Genomic DNA, 16,563 nt, shown 5'->3' on the forward strand with positions numbered 1-16,563 from the left:
AAGTCATGAATGCGATGAAATACTCTCCGTTTGCCTGGATCTGTGCAGCTCCAACAGCACTCAAGAAGTTTGACACCATCCAGGAAAAACCAGATTGCTTGATTGGCACCCCATCCACAAACATTCACTCCCTCCACCACTGACACATAGTGACAGCCATGTGTACCGTCTACAAGTTGCACTGCAGATATTCACCAAGGCTCCTCAGACAATGTCTTCCAAACCCATGACTACTACCATCTAGAAGGACAAGGGCAGCAGATACATGGGAACACCGCCACCTGGAAGTTCCCCCTCCAAGCCATTCACAACTTGATTTGGAAATATATCGTCGCTCCTTCACTGTCACTGGGTCAAAATCCTGGAACTCCCTTCCTAACAACACTGTGGGTATATGTACACCATGTGGACTGCAGAAGTCCAAGAAGGCAGCTCACCACCACCTTCTCAAGGGCAATTATAGATTGGCAAGAAATGCTGGCCTTAGCCAGTGATGCCCACATCCCATGAATGAATGAATCAAAAGTAGGCTCAAAGGGCCATATGATCTCCTGCTACAATGTCTTGCTGTGTTGTAGGATAATGCAGCACATCACTAACCACAGTGATAACCACTGTGCTACCGTGCCCCCCTCGGAGGTCATAGCACCTGGTTCCTGTTTTTAAGGTAGTGTTTCACGCCTGCGTGACATCATGTCTGGTGGGTGGGAAGATTCGATGATGGCTGAAGATGTGACGGTAACCCTACGAAGTAGAAGCTAATGGATTCAAATTCATGTTAATCAAGTTCACACCCTTCCCGGGTGTGGAACTTGATCGCGTCATCAGAGAAGGCCCTGGAAGATTGTGTTCCGAAATCTCGTCGGCGCAAATTCCGTTTTTGGCCTCTCATGGTATTTAATCGCCATGATGGGGTTTATGCCCGCGGTGAAGGGGCCTGGTAAATCACACCCGTAATGTCAAGGCTGGACTGCAAAACATGATCATTAGTTTCACTGAAAACTGTCAATTTGTCACTTTTAGATTATGCGTGAAAGCGCTCACACTGAAAAATGGGAAGTTGTGCTCTGGAGAGGTCACATACTGACTCAAGGGTTTAGATTTTCAATGATTCGAGATGAGCCCTTTGAAAATGGTCGGTTCATCCCAATTACAAGAGTCCCAGTGGATGTACTAAACTTGGATTTCCAGAAGACGTTTGAAGTACTACGTCAAAGGTTATTGCAGAAAATAAAAGCTCATGATATAGGGGTGACATTTTGCGTGGATAGAAGGTTGACTGGCTAAGAATAGGCATAAATGGGTCTTTTCCAGGTTGTCAAGATGGAACGTGTGCTAGGCCTCATAGATCAGTGCTGGGAACTGAACTGTTTACAATTCATAAAAATGTCTTGGATGAAGAGAAGATTGCCAAATTTGCTGATGACTCAAAGATAGGTAGGAAGAGGACATGAAGAGACTACAGAAAGCTGTGGGCAGGTTCAGGCTGTGGGAAAAGATCTTGCAAATGGAGCACAATGTGGTGAAATGTGAAATTGGCCATTTTGGCTGGAAGAATAAAAATGAAGCATATTATCTAAATGGTGAGGGATTGGAGAGGTGTGATATGCAGAGTGATCTGGGGGTCTTAGTGCATGAATCACAAAAGGCTAGTATGGTAGCGTGGCCCCTTTAAGGGGGTGGGCTCCACGGACCACATGACCAGCTCGGGGGCCAATCGTGCAGGAGCATGTGAACCACGGCCAATGGGGAGTTTGCGTGCGGCCCTGAGCAGTGTGGATCAGGGAGCTTAAGAGCACAGACCTGGGGTGGTATTCTCCGTCGGCCAACACCCAAATCAGGGAACACGATTGGGCGGAGAATTTGTTCCGAGGCCGAAATTGTGATGGGCGCAATTTCACGCCAAAGCACAATTCTCCATCACTTTGACAGCAGTGTCAATGCATTCCAGAACGCTGTTGGCATATCATTCACGGGCCCGACCTGATATTCTTCAGGGTCTCTGCAATTTTACACCTCCACTGGGGCGAATTCCCGATGGCAAGCTTCTAAAAATCGTAAATGCGGCGTCGTGGCTGATGAGGTAGAGAAAGGAAGTAGGACATGGAGAGGCGCGACCTATCCATCCTTGGCTCTTGCACCAGATTCCAATCCAAAATGGTCCCATGCACCTTCCCCACAAATCCTGCATCTTCCCAGTTAGGGCCATACACGCTTGCCAACACCACCAAACCTCCCCTCCAATGCCCCTATTACTATCACATATCTACCCCCCTGGTCCGCCACCATCTTCTCCATCTGGAACCTCACTCTCTTACCCACCAAAACCTCTACTCCCCGCGCCCTACTGTCGAATCCCTAATTAAATGCTTGACTCACCCAGCCCTTCCTGCGCCTCACCTCATCTTTCACCTTCAGATGAGTCGGCCTTTAAGCTTTTCGGGTATGCAAACATCCTCAACCTCTTCATTGGCCCCCCCCAAACCTGTCACGTTCCACGTAACTATTCCCCACCGCCCTTCCTCCCCGTCATCATAACCCTGCCCACTGGGCCTGGCCTATCCCGTCCCTTTTTTGCCATCAACCCCTCCCCCCTCCCAGAATCCCCCCATCCACTTCCTCTTGAAAACACCTCACCAGTATCGAACCCCTCCCCCACATTTCACACCTCCTAGGCCCATCAAGACTTGTTCGACCACACTACAAAGACCGCAGGCCCTCCCCCCACCACACTCCCGTTCACTACCCAGCTTGAGCTTGCTAGTATGGACGCCCCTGCCCAGACCCCACTCCCCTCCAATCTCCTCCTCCCTACCCAGTCCCATGAAAACAAAGAAACCCCCTTCAAACAAACAACCCAGAGCCAACACAAACTCCAGAGAACTGTCATTGCAAAAAATCCCAACTCCCACCTTATCCAAATAAGCAACTTCACCCCATTTAACACATATAACAATATGAAATAAAAAATAGAACTATATCCAATCTTTCATACCCTCCTCAGTCCAAGACCAATCTGCAGTCCCATTTCTCACATCTGCCCCAGTCCTTCTGCCTTCACAAATGCCTCGTCTGCTTCCACCGTCTCAAAGTGAAAGTCTTTGGAGTTGTAGATCACCCTCAACTTAGCTGGATACACTACGCCAAACCGCACCCCGCTGTTATACAGTGCCGTCTTCACTCGGCCGAAGGCTGCCTGCCTCCTTGCCAACTCAACGGTTAAGTCCTGGTATATACGTATACTAGCTCCAGCCCACTGCTCCTCCCGCTTCTGCTTCGCCCAACTCAGGACCTTCTCCTTAACCTGGTACCTATGGAAACAAATAAGCCCTGCACTTGGCGGCTCGTTCGCCTTCTATTTAGACCTCAACAACCGATGAGCCCGATCCAGTTCGTACCGGGAGGGATCCTCCCCCTACCCAACAGCTCTGCCAACATCTTGGCAAAGTACTCAGTCGGCCTCGGGCCCTCCACCCCTTTGGGCAGGTCCATGATTCTCATATTTTGCCGCCTAGATCTGTTTTCCAGGTCCTCCACCTTCGCTCGCAGACCTTTGTTGGCCTCCATCACCCTCTGCACCTCCTCACCCATCGAGGTGAGCTGATTACTGTGTTGCGACAAGGCCTCCTCCACCTCTTTCAGTTTCTCACCCTGATACCCCACCTCAGCTAATATCTTCGACAATGCCGCCTTCACCGGGGCAGTCACCTCCTCCATCATCTCCTTCCTCGTCACCTCCATGAGCTTTGCGAACTGTTTTTCAAATTTCACAACCGTCACCTCGGTTATCTTTTCTGCCGTGAACAGTGTGGCCCCACCCAGTGACACAGCCTCCGCAACTTTCCAGTTGTCGGGCTGATCCTTTCGCTCGACGGTGAAGCTTCATTCACCTCTTTCTTCACAGCGTCTTTCTTTTAGTTTTTGGACATTACCCTCCTTACAATAAGCAATTATTATTACTATTATTCCTTATGTCTTCCTGCACTTATTTGTTTAAAAATTGCCCCTGGGACCGGGCAATTAATTCTAAAAAAAATCAAGCCTCAATCAGGAGGCACCCAACGCGCGACTTCCTCCTAAATGCAGACACCGGAAGTCCAGATTTGAGATTACTATCAGGTCAACTATTACTTTATTAAATGGCGGAGCAGGCTTGAGGTGCTGAATGGCGTAATCCTTTTTGTATGCTCTTTGCTTTTGTACTCAATGGCCAGAGTTTTGCATTCCTCCGGTGGACACGGGCCCAACCCAGGAGCATGTGAAATCACACAAAGAAATGTCAGCACGCATCCTGATGTCATCGTGGACCCATGCAATTGAACGCAGTTTTACATGGCCTGTCTGCTTTTACAGTTGGGCCCATTGGCCAGGCGGCCTTTATATTTTAGCTTCAACCTTGATCCAGGGTGGGATGAACTGTTCAGGCTGAAATAAAATTTTAAAAGGTGTTTGAGACCGAGGTTCATATTTGATAATATGATGCCTAGTCACTCTTTGCATAGTATTTCCATTGTAATTTATTTTTTACAAGTCTGCACCTCCCTGAGACAGCTAGCTGCACAGCAGCTGTCCCCCAGAGGGAGCACAGTCAAATCGCCAGACCGCACCTTCCGTTTCTCAGCACCTGCCCTCTTCCTGTCCTCCAGGCGTCGCTGAGCCTTTCCCAGCATGCTTTTCACACGGGCTGCCTGGTGATTGGCAAGAGAGCATGAAATCATATTCCGGGGCCAACCATGGCCGATAACCCATTTTGTGCCCGCTTCCAGGCCTGCTGAGTGCGCACGCCTGAAAGATTCAGGCCTATGGCTTCATCATGAATTCCACAAGCTCTTTAAATAGCTTTCTCAGCTTGTCCTTCAACTTCAACTATGTATTAATGTGAAATGCCAAGTCTCTCTGTTTTGACACTCTTTATAATAGCACTATTTATTTTATGTCGCCTTTCCTCAGTCTTTCCCTCAAAATATTGTTTTATTCAACAGCGCATTATGTTATTTCATGCTGCTATAAAAGGATTACGAACATGTAAACTTCCATTGCCCTTTAGAATTGATTTATATATTGAGCATGAAATGGTTCCTGGAACTTAGTAAGAGCAGAAGGAAGGCGCTGTCTTTGTTGACAATAAAACAGTAATATTAATAAATAAATCATCTGGGACTATTGCTATTGTCATATGTAATGTTCCTTTTTAACCACCAGGTAGTTATCTGTATGAGGAATAAAAGCTTAAAATCTATAACGATAGTGATATTTTAGGTACTTGTACTAATATAGCCTCAGCTGTCTCAATGGTGCACTAGAAATACTTCATTATTTGACATTGTTTGTCGGTGGAAGAGAAGAAAAAAACCTTCAGAGCCTGACTTCTATTCAATAAAATGTGTTTATCTGTTTATAATGCTTCCCTAGGTTGGTCTAGCAACCACACAAATGCTAATGAATCACTTTGAGAAACACATTTTTTAAGTGTTCAGTCATCCACTGAGGAAGAATTGTGGTGCTGAGAGATAGATCTACTTGTCAATCATAGAATCCCTACAGATCAGAAGGAGGCCATTTAGCCCATTGAGTTTGCACTGATCCTCCGAAAGAGCACTCTATCCAGGGCCACTGCAACCCCACCCTTGTATCCTCACCTAACCTTTAGGCACTAAGTGGCAGTTAGGCATGGCCAATCCACCTAACCTGCAGATCTTTGTACATAGGAGGAAACCGGAGGGCCCAGAGGAAACCCTTGCAGAAGCGGGGAGAAAGTGCAAACTCCGCACAGACAGTTACCCACGGGTGAACCCGAGTCCCTGGCACTGTGAGACAGCAGTACTAACCACTGTGCCACTTATAGATCCCACTATATTCCCCCATCCCACCATTCTCCAGCCTCCACTAGCCCCCATCACCCCACACCCATTAGTTTCTCCCGGCTCAGCAATCCTGTTGTGCCAAGTGACTTGGGCCAGATAAGCGGATTCACTTCCCGAGCTCCAGGCCGGCCCTCGCTAATTGGCAACGTAAGCCAGACATGCACATGCTCCCAGCCCTTCCCCTGTGCTCCCAGCCCTTCCCCTGTGCTCCCAGCCCCGCCCCTGTGCTCCCAGCCCCGCCCCTGTGCTCCCAGCCCCTCCCCTGTGCTCCCAGCCCTTCCCCTGTGCTCCCAGCCCCGCCCCTGTGCTCCCAATCCCTCCCCTGTGCTCCCAGCCCTTCCACTGTGCTCCCAGCCCTTCCCCTGTGCTCCCAGCCCCACCCCTGTGCTCCCAGCCCCACCCCTGTGCTCCCAGCCCCTCCCCTGTGCTCCCAATCCCTCCCCTGTGCTCCCAGTCCCTCCCCTGTGCTCCCAGCCCTTCCCCTGTGCTCCCAGCCCCGCCCCTGTGCTCCCAGCCCTTCCCCTGTGCTCCCAGCCCCGCCCCTGTGCTCCCAGCCCCTCCCCTGTGCTCCCAGCCCCTCCCCTGTGCTCCCAACCCTTCCACTGTGCTCCCAGCCCTTCCCCTGTGCTCCCAGCCCTTCCCCTGTGCTCCTAGCCCCACCCCTGTGCTCCCAGCCTCTCCCCTGTGCTCCCAATCCCTCCCCTGTGCTCCCAGTCCCTCCCCTGTGCTCCCAGCCCTGCCCCTGTGCTCCCAGCCCTGCCCCTGTGCTCCCAGCCCCTCCCCTGTGCTCCCAGCCCTTCCCCTGTGCTCCCAGCCCCGCCCCTGTGCTCCCAGCTACTCCCCTGTGCTCCCAATCCCTCCCCTGTGCTCCCAGCCCTTCCACTGTGCTCCCAGCCCTTTCCCTGTGCTCCCAGCCCCACCCCTGTGCTCCCGGCCCCTCCCCTGTGCTCCCAATCCCTCCCCTGTGCTCCCAGTCCCTCCCCTGTGCTCCCAGCCCTGCCCCTGTGCTCCCAGCCCGGCCCCTGTGCTCCCAGCCCTTCCCCTGTGCTCCCAGCCCCGCCCCTGTGCTCCCAGCCCCGCCCCTGTGCTCCCAGCCCCTCCCCTGTGCTCCCAGTCCCTCCCCTGTGCTCCCAGCCCTTCCACTGTGCTCCCAGCCCCACCCCTGTGCTCCCAGCCCCTCCCCTGTGCTCCCAATCCCTCCCCTGTGCTCCCAGCCCCTCCCCTGTGCTCCCAGTACCTCCCCCAAACTTGTGGGTGCATAAGATTACTCTTTTACTGACTAAAACAGCAGCAAAGCACAGAACAGCAGTGGAACCAGCAATGTCATTTTTCATTGCATTCGTAACTATGAAAACAACCGTTCTGAAAAACGCTAGATCTAGCAGGTCATAGGTAGTTGTATAAAAGTCCTTTTCTCAACAATCAGTTAATCACTCTCTACATGAAAACATTTCTCAACTCCCCTCCTATCCTTCTACCAATTACTTTGCATTATCCCCACTGGTTATTGATCTCCCTGCTAAGAAAAATAGATCCTTCCTGTCCACTCTATCTAGGCCCAAAATTTGTTTTTACACCTCAACCTTTTGCATTCCAAAGAAAACAACTACAGCCTATCCAATCTTTCCTCACAACTAACATTTTCCAGTCCTGCCAACGTCTTCATTAATCTCCTCGGTACCCTCACTAGTGCACTCACATCATTGTGAGTAGCACGGTAGCATTGTGGATAGCACAATTGCTTCATAGCTCCAGGGTCCCAAGTTCGATTGCGGCTTGGGTCACTGTCTGTGCGGAGTCTGCACATCCTCCCCGTGTGTGCGTGGGTTTCCTCCGGGTGCTCCGGTTTCCTCCCACAGTCCAAAGATGTGCAGGTTAGGTGGATTGGCCATGATAATTTGCCCTTAGTGTCCAAAATTGCCCTTAGTGTTGGGTAGGGTTACTGGGTTATGGGAATAGGGTGGAGGTGTTGACCTTGGGTAGGGTGCTCTTTCCAAGAGCCGGTGCAGACTCGATGGGCCGAATGGCCTCCTGCACTGTAAATTCTATGATAATCTATGATTACTATAATGTGCTAACGAGAACTGTACAAAATGCTCGAGCTGTGGCCTAACTAATGTTTTATACATTTCAAATATAACCTCCTTGCTCTAATGTTCTCTCCTTCAGCCCATACAGTAAAGTATGCAGTCTTGAACACAATATATACCTGTTCCTTCAGAGATTTGTGAACATTCATGCAAACACTTCTCAATATCCTACCATTTATTCTGTATACCCTTGCTTTGTTTGCCCTCGCCAAATGCATAACCCCACACTTCTCTGGAACAAATTCCACTTGACACTTTTTTACCCACTGGCCTGTCTATTGAAATCTTCTTGCAGCCGACAGCTTTCCACCCATACCAACCAGATGGTCAGTTTTTGTAACATCGCAAACTTCTTAATCATGCCTCTTCATTTAAGTTCAAATCTTTGATAGATACCATGAAAAACACGGGACCTAGTATTGAGGGCTGTGGAATCCCACTGGAAATAGCCTTCCAGTCACAAAAGCACCCATTAACCATTACCCTTTTGCTTTTAACAGTCACTAACACTGTTTGGCTCTAACTTGCCAATTTCCCTCAGATCAAAGGGACTTTTATATTTCTGATTAAACCCCCATGTGAAACCTTGTCAGAGGCTTTGCTAAAATCCATGTGGACAGCATCAAACATACGACCCTCATGCACACTTGTCGTTACCCACTCAAAATTTTCAATTAAATCAATCAGGCATTTTCCTTAAAAAGTCTATGCTGACCATTCTTGATTAACCCAAACCTTTTTGAATGATGATTAATACTGGACTGGATTCTCCACGGCGCGAGGCCAGAAGCGAGAATCGCGTTCAGGCAGAGAATTACACGAAATGGAAAAAATCCCGATGCTCATTCCAGTGCCATGCTCTGGTCCCTTGCTGGCGGCAATATCGAGATTTGCATTCCGTGCCAACAGATCCATGCAAAATTGTGATTTGCATGAGTTTTAATATAATTAAAGGCTTGGCCACTTCAAGCTCTCCTCCATCCTGATGTTCCCACCCCATTAGGCAAAGGCTCCACAAATGCGAATTTGTGCAAGCAGGGCCTGGGCGGCAGGCTGCGGAGGGGGAGCTCCGGGAAGCTAAAACAACTCTCAAAAAGCCTCAGAAATTGTCAGACTTGCGGGGGGGGGGGGGGGTTTAATGGAAATGAAACAGAGTCTCGTGTCAGGTGCATTTAGCCAGGTAATTCCCGGCACTTCCAGCACCAAGAAAATTGCTATTTCCCGCTATTAAACGGGACTCTGCTTCATTTCTGGGCCTCGGCGAGGAACATCCACTGCAGACGCACTTAGTCCCACTTCCTGCACTAACTAGCTCCGCTCTCCAGTGTAGGAAGAGATCAAAATGGCACCCTGATCTCTACCCCCCTCCTCTCCCCACTGTGGCCTCTGGATCCCCCTATGCCCCAACTCACCAATTAGGGGGTCATCAAGTTCCCCGCATCTCACCTCATAAGGACAGGGCACCCCAGGGCCTGATCCCCGGCTCGGGCAAGATGCCACCCATGCACCTTGGCACTGTCAGCCTGGCACCCTGGAAGTGCCCTGGCAGTGCCATGTGGGCATCCTGGTATTGCCAGTGTGGCATCCAGGTGAGGCGTCGTGATCTGAACCCCACCCATTAGATCTTGCGAGGCATGGCGAGGCCGATAAATCTTGCAAGAGGCCTCTCACAATATTTACTGGCCTTGTCACGTCCTAAATCGAGTGCAACAAGGCATATAGATCGTGCCCTTAATCGCCCAAATGGAAAATTCCAACCACTACTTCTCAGGATTTTTTTTCTGATAATTTGCCTGCTACCGACATTCGGCTGCCTGGCCAGTAATTACACCATCTTTCCCTTTCTCTCTTTTTAAACAATAGTTAGCAGTTTTCTAGTTCTCTTGGTAGCATGAGAGTCCTAGTGAAAATTGGAAAATGATGTTCGGGGCGGATAGACAGCCAAATAGTTGCAAATTGGTGGTTTGAGTGTCCCTAAAATGTATTTACAGGGTAGACAAAGGTAGCTCCATGGATGTCAAAACCTCAAATTTACACGATTGGAAAGTGACCATTCATGATCAATGGAATGAAAAATACTGTTTTTAGTCATTTTACATTAATATAGTGTATTAATACATATAATTGTAAATATGTAATTTTGAATCAACAGTCTTATATGTTGTTCTTTGATTTTATTCCAGGTTGGATTGGATTTCACTCCACGATTTGCCAGCACGGAGGCACAAAAAAGTGAACAGAGACAGGTCTTCATTGAACAGATTGAAATTGCAAAGCGGCTGGATTTACCTTTGTAATGTAAACCCTCTTTTCTATGGGAATTGGGAGATGGGCATAGGGAAGTCCAAGCTACTCGCTATCTAATTATGGCAAGAAGAAATGTTTGGACAGGCTGACAGTTCAAGGAAATCAACTATTTGATTCTACAGCTATCCACTTAAATAGTATCATGAAATAAACTAATTGTTTTCCCTAAACTCACCCATCATAGTTTTGATAGAATCATAGAATTTACAGTGTAGAAGGAGGCCATTCGGCCCAACAAGTCTGCATCGGCTCTTGGAAAGAGCACCCTACTTAACCCCACATCTCCACCCTATCCCCGTAACCCTGCAACCCCATCTAACCTAAGGTCAATTTGGCATGGCCAATCCACCTAACCTGCACATCTTTCGACTGTGGGAGGAAATCGGAGCACCCGGAGGAAACCCCTGTACACACGGGGAGAACGTGAAGACTCCGCACAGACAGTGATCCAAGCGGGAATCGAACCTGGGTCCCTGGCACTGTGAAATCACAGTGCTAACCACTATGCAACCATGCTGCCCTATATAGTGATAGCACTGTTGGAAATAATGGTATTTACTTTATGCCTCATCATGTTGCAATTTCCGTTGAGCAGACATTTGGGCTGTAATGTCCGGTAGAGTGGCAGCTGCGTACTTAGCTTGAAATGCTACCGCTCCTATCTTGCCGACCTGCCAACTCAGGCTGGGCAAGATCTGTGTAGTGCAGTTAGCTCCAGGGACATACTGTTGAGTGCAACTCAGTAAGCCACAGCCCCTTATTTATGCACCTTTCAGTCCCTCATTTTAGCATTTCTCCAAATCAGCAATTATGGGCCCAAAGTATATTGGACACCTTCTGTAAAGGTTTTTATTAGACAAATTCTAAGGTATGATTCTATTAGGTCATACATTTGAGCTCCAAGGCAGTGTAACTGAGGGATGCCCTAAAATTGTGTTGGGCAATCCCTCCAACCTCCCATGCCCACCCCACCCACTGGACCTTCCCCAGGTAAGGAGGTGGGAGAAGTCCCTGAGTGGGGAGAAAATCCCACGGGACAGAGAATTCCTGTGGGGGATGGGGAGACCCATCGTTGGGTGGGGGTGGGATAGTTGCCTAGGGATTTGGGGTTTGGAGGGGCCTTTGGGGCTTTGGTTTGGGTCTGTACAGTAGCTAGCATAAACCAGGTACATTTAAAGGACTTGCCGGATTTAAAAGTCTTTGACAAGTCAGGGACAAGGTAAGCGCATAATTTAGCGTGGCCAATCCACCTAGCTTGCACATCTTTTGGGTTGTGGGGGCGAAACCCATGAAAACACGGGGAGAATGTGCAAACTCCACACGGACAGTGACCCAGAGCCGGGATCGAACCTGGGACCTCGGCGCCGTGAGGCAGCAGGGCTAGCCCACTGCGCCACCGTGCTGCGCTCAGTCTTTGTAATTGATGTGGATCCAGAGGTCAATGCATTTGTTTCAATCTTGAAAATCAGTGGGGTAATTATGAATTTTGGAAAAGCAAGAATGGTATAGATTAGGCTGATCCAATATTACCTGTTTTCCATTGTTTCCAAATTTATCGCACATAGTCAAAGTTACCCCTTGACGTTCATTCAAACTGCTGCCTCCAAAGTAATGGTGCCTGCATCATTGGTGGAAACTTAGAGCACACTTTTAACTTACTTTGGTGCTGTTTCCTGCCATGCATTCATAAACTGCTTTCTCCAGAACCTGATGTGGTATCAAAAGAAATAGTTGAGAAAATTGCAGATCTTGCAAAGCTCTGTTGATTTGGAAGTTGCGCCATTGAATGGAAAATCTGCAAACATCCCTCCATTATCTAAGAAAGATCAGAGCGAGAAACAGGTAGCTACAAGCCTGTTCATCTAACACAAGTTGTGGAGAAATGATTAGAATCTGTCATCAGGAACAGAGTAACTGGGTACTTGAGAAAATGTGAACTGATTAGAGATAGTCAGTGTGAATTTGTGATGGGTAAATTGTGTTGAATTTTATGGAATTTTTTGGTGTCAATAAAATGATGGGGAGGGATTTGTAATGATTCCAGGAGGCGCGGGCTAAAAGACAAAGCCTCTGCTCGCTCAAACAGGCACTCATATTCTACAAAGCTGACGGGTAGATCAATCAGCGATCCCCATGGTCTTCGTGAGGTTTGCAACAGGAGTGTTGCAATGATCTTATCCATTTGAACTTCCAGAAGGCATTTGACATAATCCCACACAAGAGGTTATCAGCAAAGCTGAAAGCACCCTGGATTGGTGGCAACGTTGCCTTGTGATATAGCTTAGAAATTGGGTTGTAGGTGGGGTGCTCTTTCGCCGGGGGTCAGTGCAGACTTGATGGGTCGAATGGCCGCCTTCTGCCCTGTAGGGATTGTATTCCCGATTACAGGGAACAATCTAGATGTTGTTTGGCTTGGCCTTTTGACATTTCATTTCTAATAATACAAACTGTAACCTAAAGGTGTTTGTATAACTATCAAGAAACAGAGTATAACTTCCGGGTGCGGCGATGACCAGCTGAGTCGCACGTTTCGGCAGCTCCCGGTGAACGGACTTTTGGGCTCTTAATAAGAGCCCCAACGGCAATTTTAATGGCTAAAAGCACTGTGCGGTGAACCAGAAGGGAATCCCCCCTGGATACGGATGAAAAAAGGAGAGGAAGGTGGCCGGATTGCGGTGGATCCTTTAGAGCAGCGGCAAGGAAGGCAAGCAAAAACCAAGATGGCGTCGGAAGGTGGCAGTTTAATATGGGACCCTGAACAACACGAGTTTTTGAAACGCTGCGTGGAAGAACTCAAAAAGGAAATGAAGAAGGAGCTGTTGGCCCCGATATTACAGGCGATCGAAGGGCTAAAGGAGGAGCAAAAGACCCAGGAGCGAGAGCTTCGGGTCGTGAAGGCAAAGGCTGCCGAGAATGAGGACGACATACAGGGCCTGGTGGTGAAGACGGAGATGCACGAGGCACACCATAAACGATGTGTGGAAAGGTTGGAGGCGCTGGAGAATAACGCGAGGAGGAACAACCTAAGGATTCTTGGTCTTCCTGAAGGTGCGGAGGGAGCGGACGTCGGGGCATATGTGAGCACGATGCTGCACTCGTTAATGGGAGCGGAGGCCCCGGCGGGTCCGCTGGAGGTGGAGGGAGCATACCGAGTGATGGCGCGAGGACCGAGAGTGGGAGAAATTCCTAGAGCCAGAGTGGTGAGATTCCTCCGTTTTAAGGACAAAGAGATGGTCCTTAGATGGGCAAAGAAAACTCGGAGCAGTAAGTGGGAGAACGCGGTGATCCGCGTATACCAAGACTGGAGTGCGGAGGTGGCGAGAAGGAGGGCGAGCTTTAATCGGGCCAAGGCGGTGCTTCACAAAAAGAAGATAAAATTCGGAATGCTGCAACCGGCAAGACTGTGGGTCACATATCAAGGGAGGCACCACTACTTTGAGACGGCGGATGAGGCGTGGACTTTTATCGTGGAAGAAAAATTGGAATGAGCGGGTTATTAAAAAAAAAAGAACGTTTGAAACAAAGTGGTGGGGCGAGTATGGGGGGCGAAGAGGGGGGTAAAAAGGGGGGAAAGAGGAGTTTTATGTTATTAATCCTGCGATGTGATAACTTTTCTCTCTTCCACAGGAGGTGGTGGGGGGAGGAAAGGAGGTGGAGGAGATGGGCGTTGGCCATTGGGGGCGGGGCCAAGGGGGAAGCGCGGGCTCGGTTCCCGCGCTATGATAATCATGGCGGGAATAGGGAAGCAGGAAGGAGGGGGCGTCGCACGGTGCGAGCCGAGGTCACGGGGGGAAGCCGAGGTCGGCCAGAGTTTGCTGACTTCTGGGAGCAACATGGGGGGTGTAACTACGCTAGTGGGGGATCTAGCGGGGGGGGTGGGAGGGGGGAACTATTGGGCTGCTGCTGCTGGGGAGAGGGGGGAGCTGGTATGGGGTGGGATGGGCGGGGGTGCCCGCCTGGGGGGGACACAGCTGCGTGGGAACCGGGTGAGGAGCTGGAAAAAGGGGATGGCTAATCGACAAGGGGGGGGGTAAAAAGCCCCCCAACCCGGCTGATCACGTGGAACGTGAGCGGGCTGAACGGGCCGATAAAGAGGGCACGGGTACTCGCACACCTTAAGAAACTTAAGGCAGACGTGGTTATGTTACAGGAAACGCACTTGAAACTGATAGACCAGGTGAGACTACGCAAAGGTTGGGTGGGGCAGGTGTTCCATTCGGGGCTAGATGCGAAAAACAGGGGGGTGGCTATATTAGTGGGGAAGCGGGTAATGTTTGAGGCAAAGACTATAGTGGCGGATAGCGGGGGCAGATACGTGATGGTGAGTGGCAAACTACAGGGGGAGATGGTGGTTTTGGTAAACGTATATGCCCCGAACTGGGATGATGCCAATTTTATGAGGCGTATGCTAGGACGCATCCCGGACCTAGAGGTGGGAAAGTTGGTAATGGGGGGAGATTTCAATACAGTGTTGGAACCAGGGCTGGACAGGTCGAGGTCCAGGACTGGAAGGAGGCCGGCAGCAGCCAAGGTGCTTAAAGATTTTATGGAGCAGATGGGAGGAGTAGACCCGTGGAGATTTAGCAGACCTAGGAGTAAGGAGTTTTCGTTTTTCTCCTATGTCCACAAAGTCTATTCGCGAATAGACTTTTTTGTTTTGGGAAGGGCGTTGATCCCGAAGGTGAGGGGAACGGAGTATACGGCTATAGCCATTTCGGATCACGCTCCACATTGGGTGGACTTAGAGATAGGGGAGGCAACAGAAGGGCGCCCACCCTGGAGAATGGACATGGGACTAATGGCAGATGAGGGGGTGTGTCTAAGGGTGAGGGGGTGCATTGAAAAGTACTTGGAACTCAATGATAATGGGGAGGTCCAGGTGGGAGTGGTCTGGGAGGCGCTGAAGGCAGTGGTTAGAGGGGAGCTGATATCAATAAGGGCACATAAAGGAAAGCAGGAGAGTAGGGAACGGGAGCGGTTGCTGCAAGAACTTCTGAGGGTGGACAGGCAATATGCGGAGGCACCGGAGGAGGGACTGTACAGGGAAAGGCAAAGGCTACACGTAGAATTTGACTTGCTGACAACGGGTACTGCAGAGGCACAGTGGAGGAAGGCACAGGGTGTACAGTACAATATGGGGAGAAGGCGAGCAGGTTGCTCGCCCACCAATTGAGGAAAAGGGGAGCAGCGAGGGAAATAGGGGGAGTGAGGGATGAGGAAGGAGAGATGGAGCGGGGAGCGGAGAGAGTGAATGGAGTGTTCAAGGCATTTTATAAAAAATTATACGAAGCTCAACCCCTGGATGGGAGGGAGAGAATGATGGGCTTTCCGGACCGGCTGGAATTTCCCAAGGTGGAGGAGCAGGAAAGGGTGGGACTGGGAGCACAGATTGAAACAGAGGAAGTAGTGAAAGGAATTAGGAGCATGCAGGCGGGGAAGGCTCCGGGACCGGATGGATTCCCAGTTGAATTTTACAGGAAATATGTGGACTTGCTCGCCCCGCTACTGATGAGGACCTTTAATGAGGCAAAGGAAAGGGGACAGCTGCCCCCGACTATGTCTGAGGCAACGATATCGCTTCTCCTAAAGAAGGAAAAGGACCCGCTGCAATGCGGGTCCTATAGACCTATTTCCCTCCTAAATGTAGACGCTAAGATTCTGGCCAAGGTAATGGCAATGAGGATAGAGGATTGTGTCCCGAGGGTGGTCCATGAGGACCAAACTGGGTTCGTGAAGGGGAGACAGCTGAATACGAATATACGGAGGCTGCTAGGGGTAATGATGATGCCCCCACCAGAGGGGGAAGCGGAGATAGTGGTGGCGATGGATGCTGAGAAAGCATTTGATAGAGTGGAGTGGGACTATCTGTGGGAGGTGCTGAGGAGATTTGGTTTTGGAGATGAGTATGTTGGATGGGTGCAGCTGTTGTATAGGGCCCCAGTGGCGAGTGTGGTCACGAATGGACGGGGATCTGCATACTTTCGGCTCCATAGAGGGACAAGGCAGGGATGCCCTCTGTCCCCATTATTGTTTGCACTGGCGATTGAGCCCTTGGCGATAGCGTTGAGGGGTTCCAAGAAGTGGAGGGGAGTACTTAGAGGAGGAGAAGCACACCAGGTATCTCTGTATGCGGATGATTTGTTATATGTAGCGGACCCGGCGGAGGGGATGCCAGAGATAATGCGGACACTCCGGGAGTTTGGAGAATTCTCAGGATATAAACTGAACATGGGGAAAAGTGAGTTGTTTGTGGTGCATCCAGGGGAGCAGAGCAGAGAAATAGAGGACTTTCCGCTGAGGAC

The 16,563-nt window shown here is 49.9% G+C and overlaps 1 protein-coding gene across 3 annotated transcripts in view; it reads left to right on the top strand.

Moving 5' to 3' along the window:
* The window catches only part of tatdn3 (TatD DNase domain containing 3), a 157,444-nt gene that overhangs the window by 101,370 nt on the left and 39,511 nt on the right, over positions 1 to 16,563 (top strand). For all 3 annotated transcript variants that reach the window (XM_072508807.1, XM_072508817.1, XM_072508824.1), the window contains exon 6: positions 10,138 to 10,247. In XM_072508807.1, coding sequence (XP_072364908.1) covers positions 10,138 to 10,247 — 110 coding nt within the window. The remainder of the gene's footprint in view (positions 1 to 10,137; positions 10,248 to 16,563) is intronic.

The sequence above is a fragment of the Scyliorhinus torazame genome, chromosome 1 (genome assembly GCF_047496885.1).
Source record: "Scyliorhinus torazame isolate Kashiwa2021f chromosome 1, sScyTor2.1, whole genome shotgun sequence".
Lineage (NCBI taxonomy): Eukaryota > Metazoa > Chordata > Chondrichthyes > Carcharhiniformes > Scyliorhinidae > Scyliorhinus > Scyliorhinus torazame.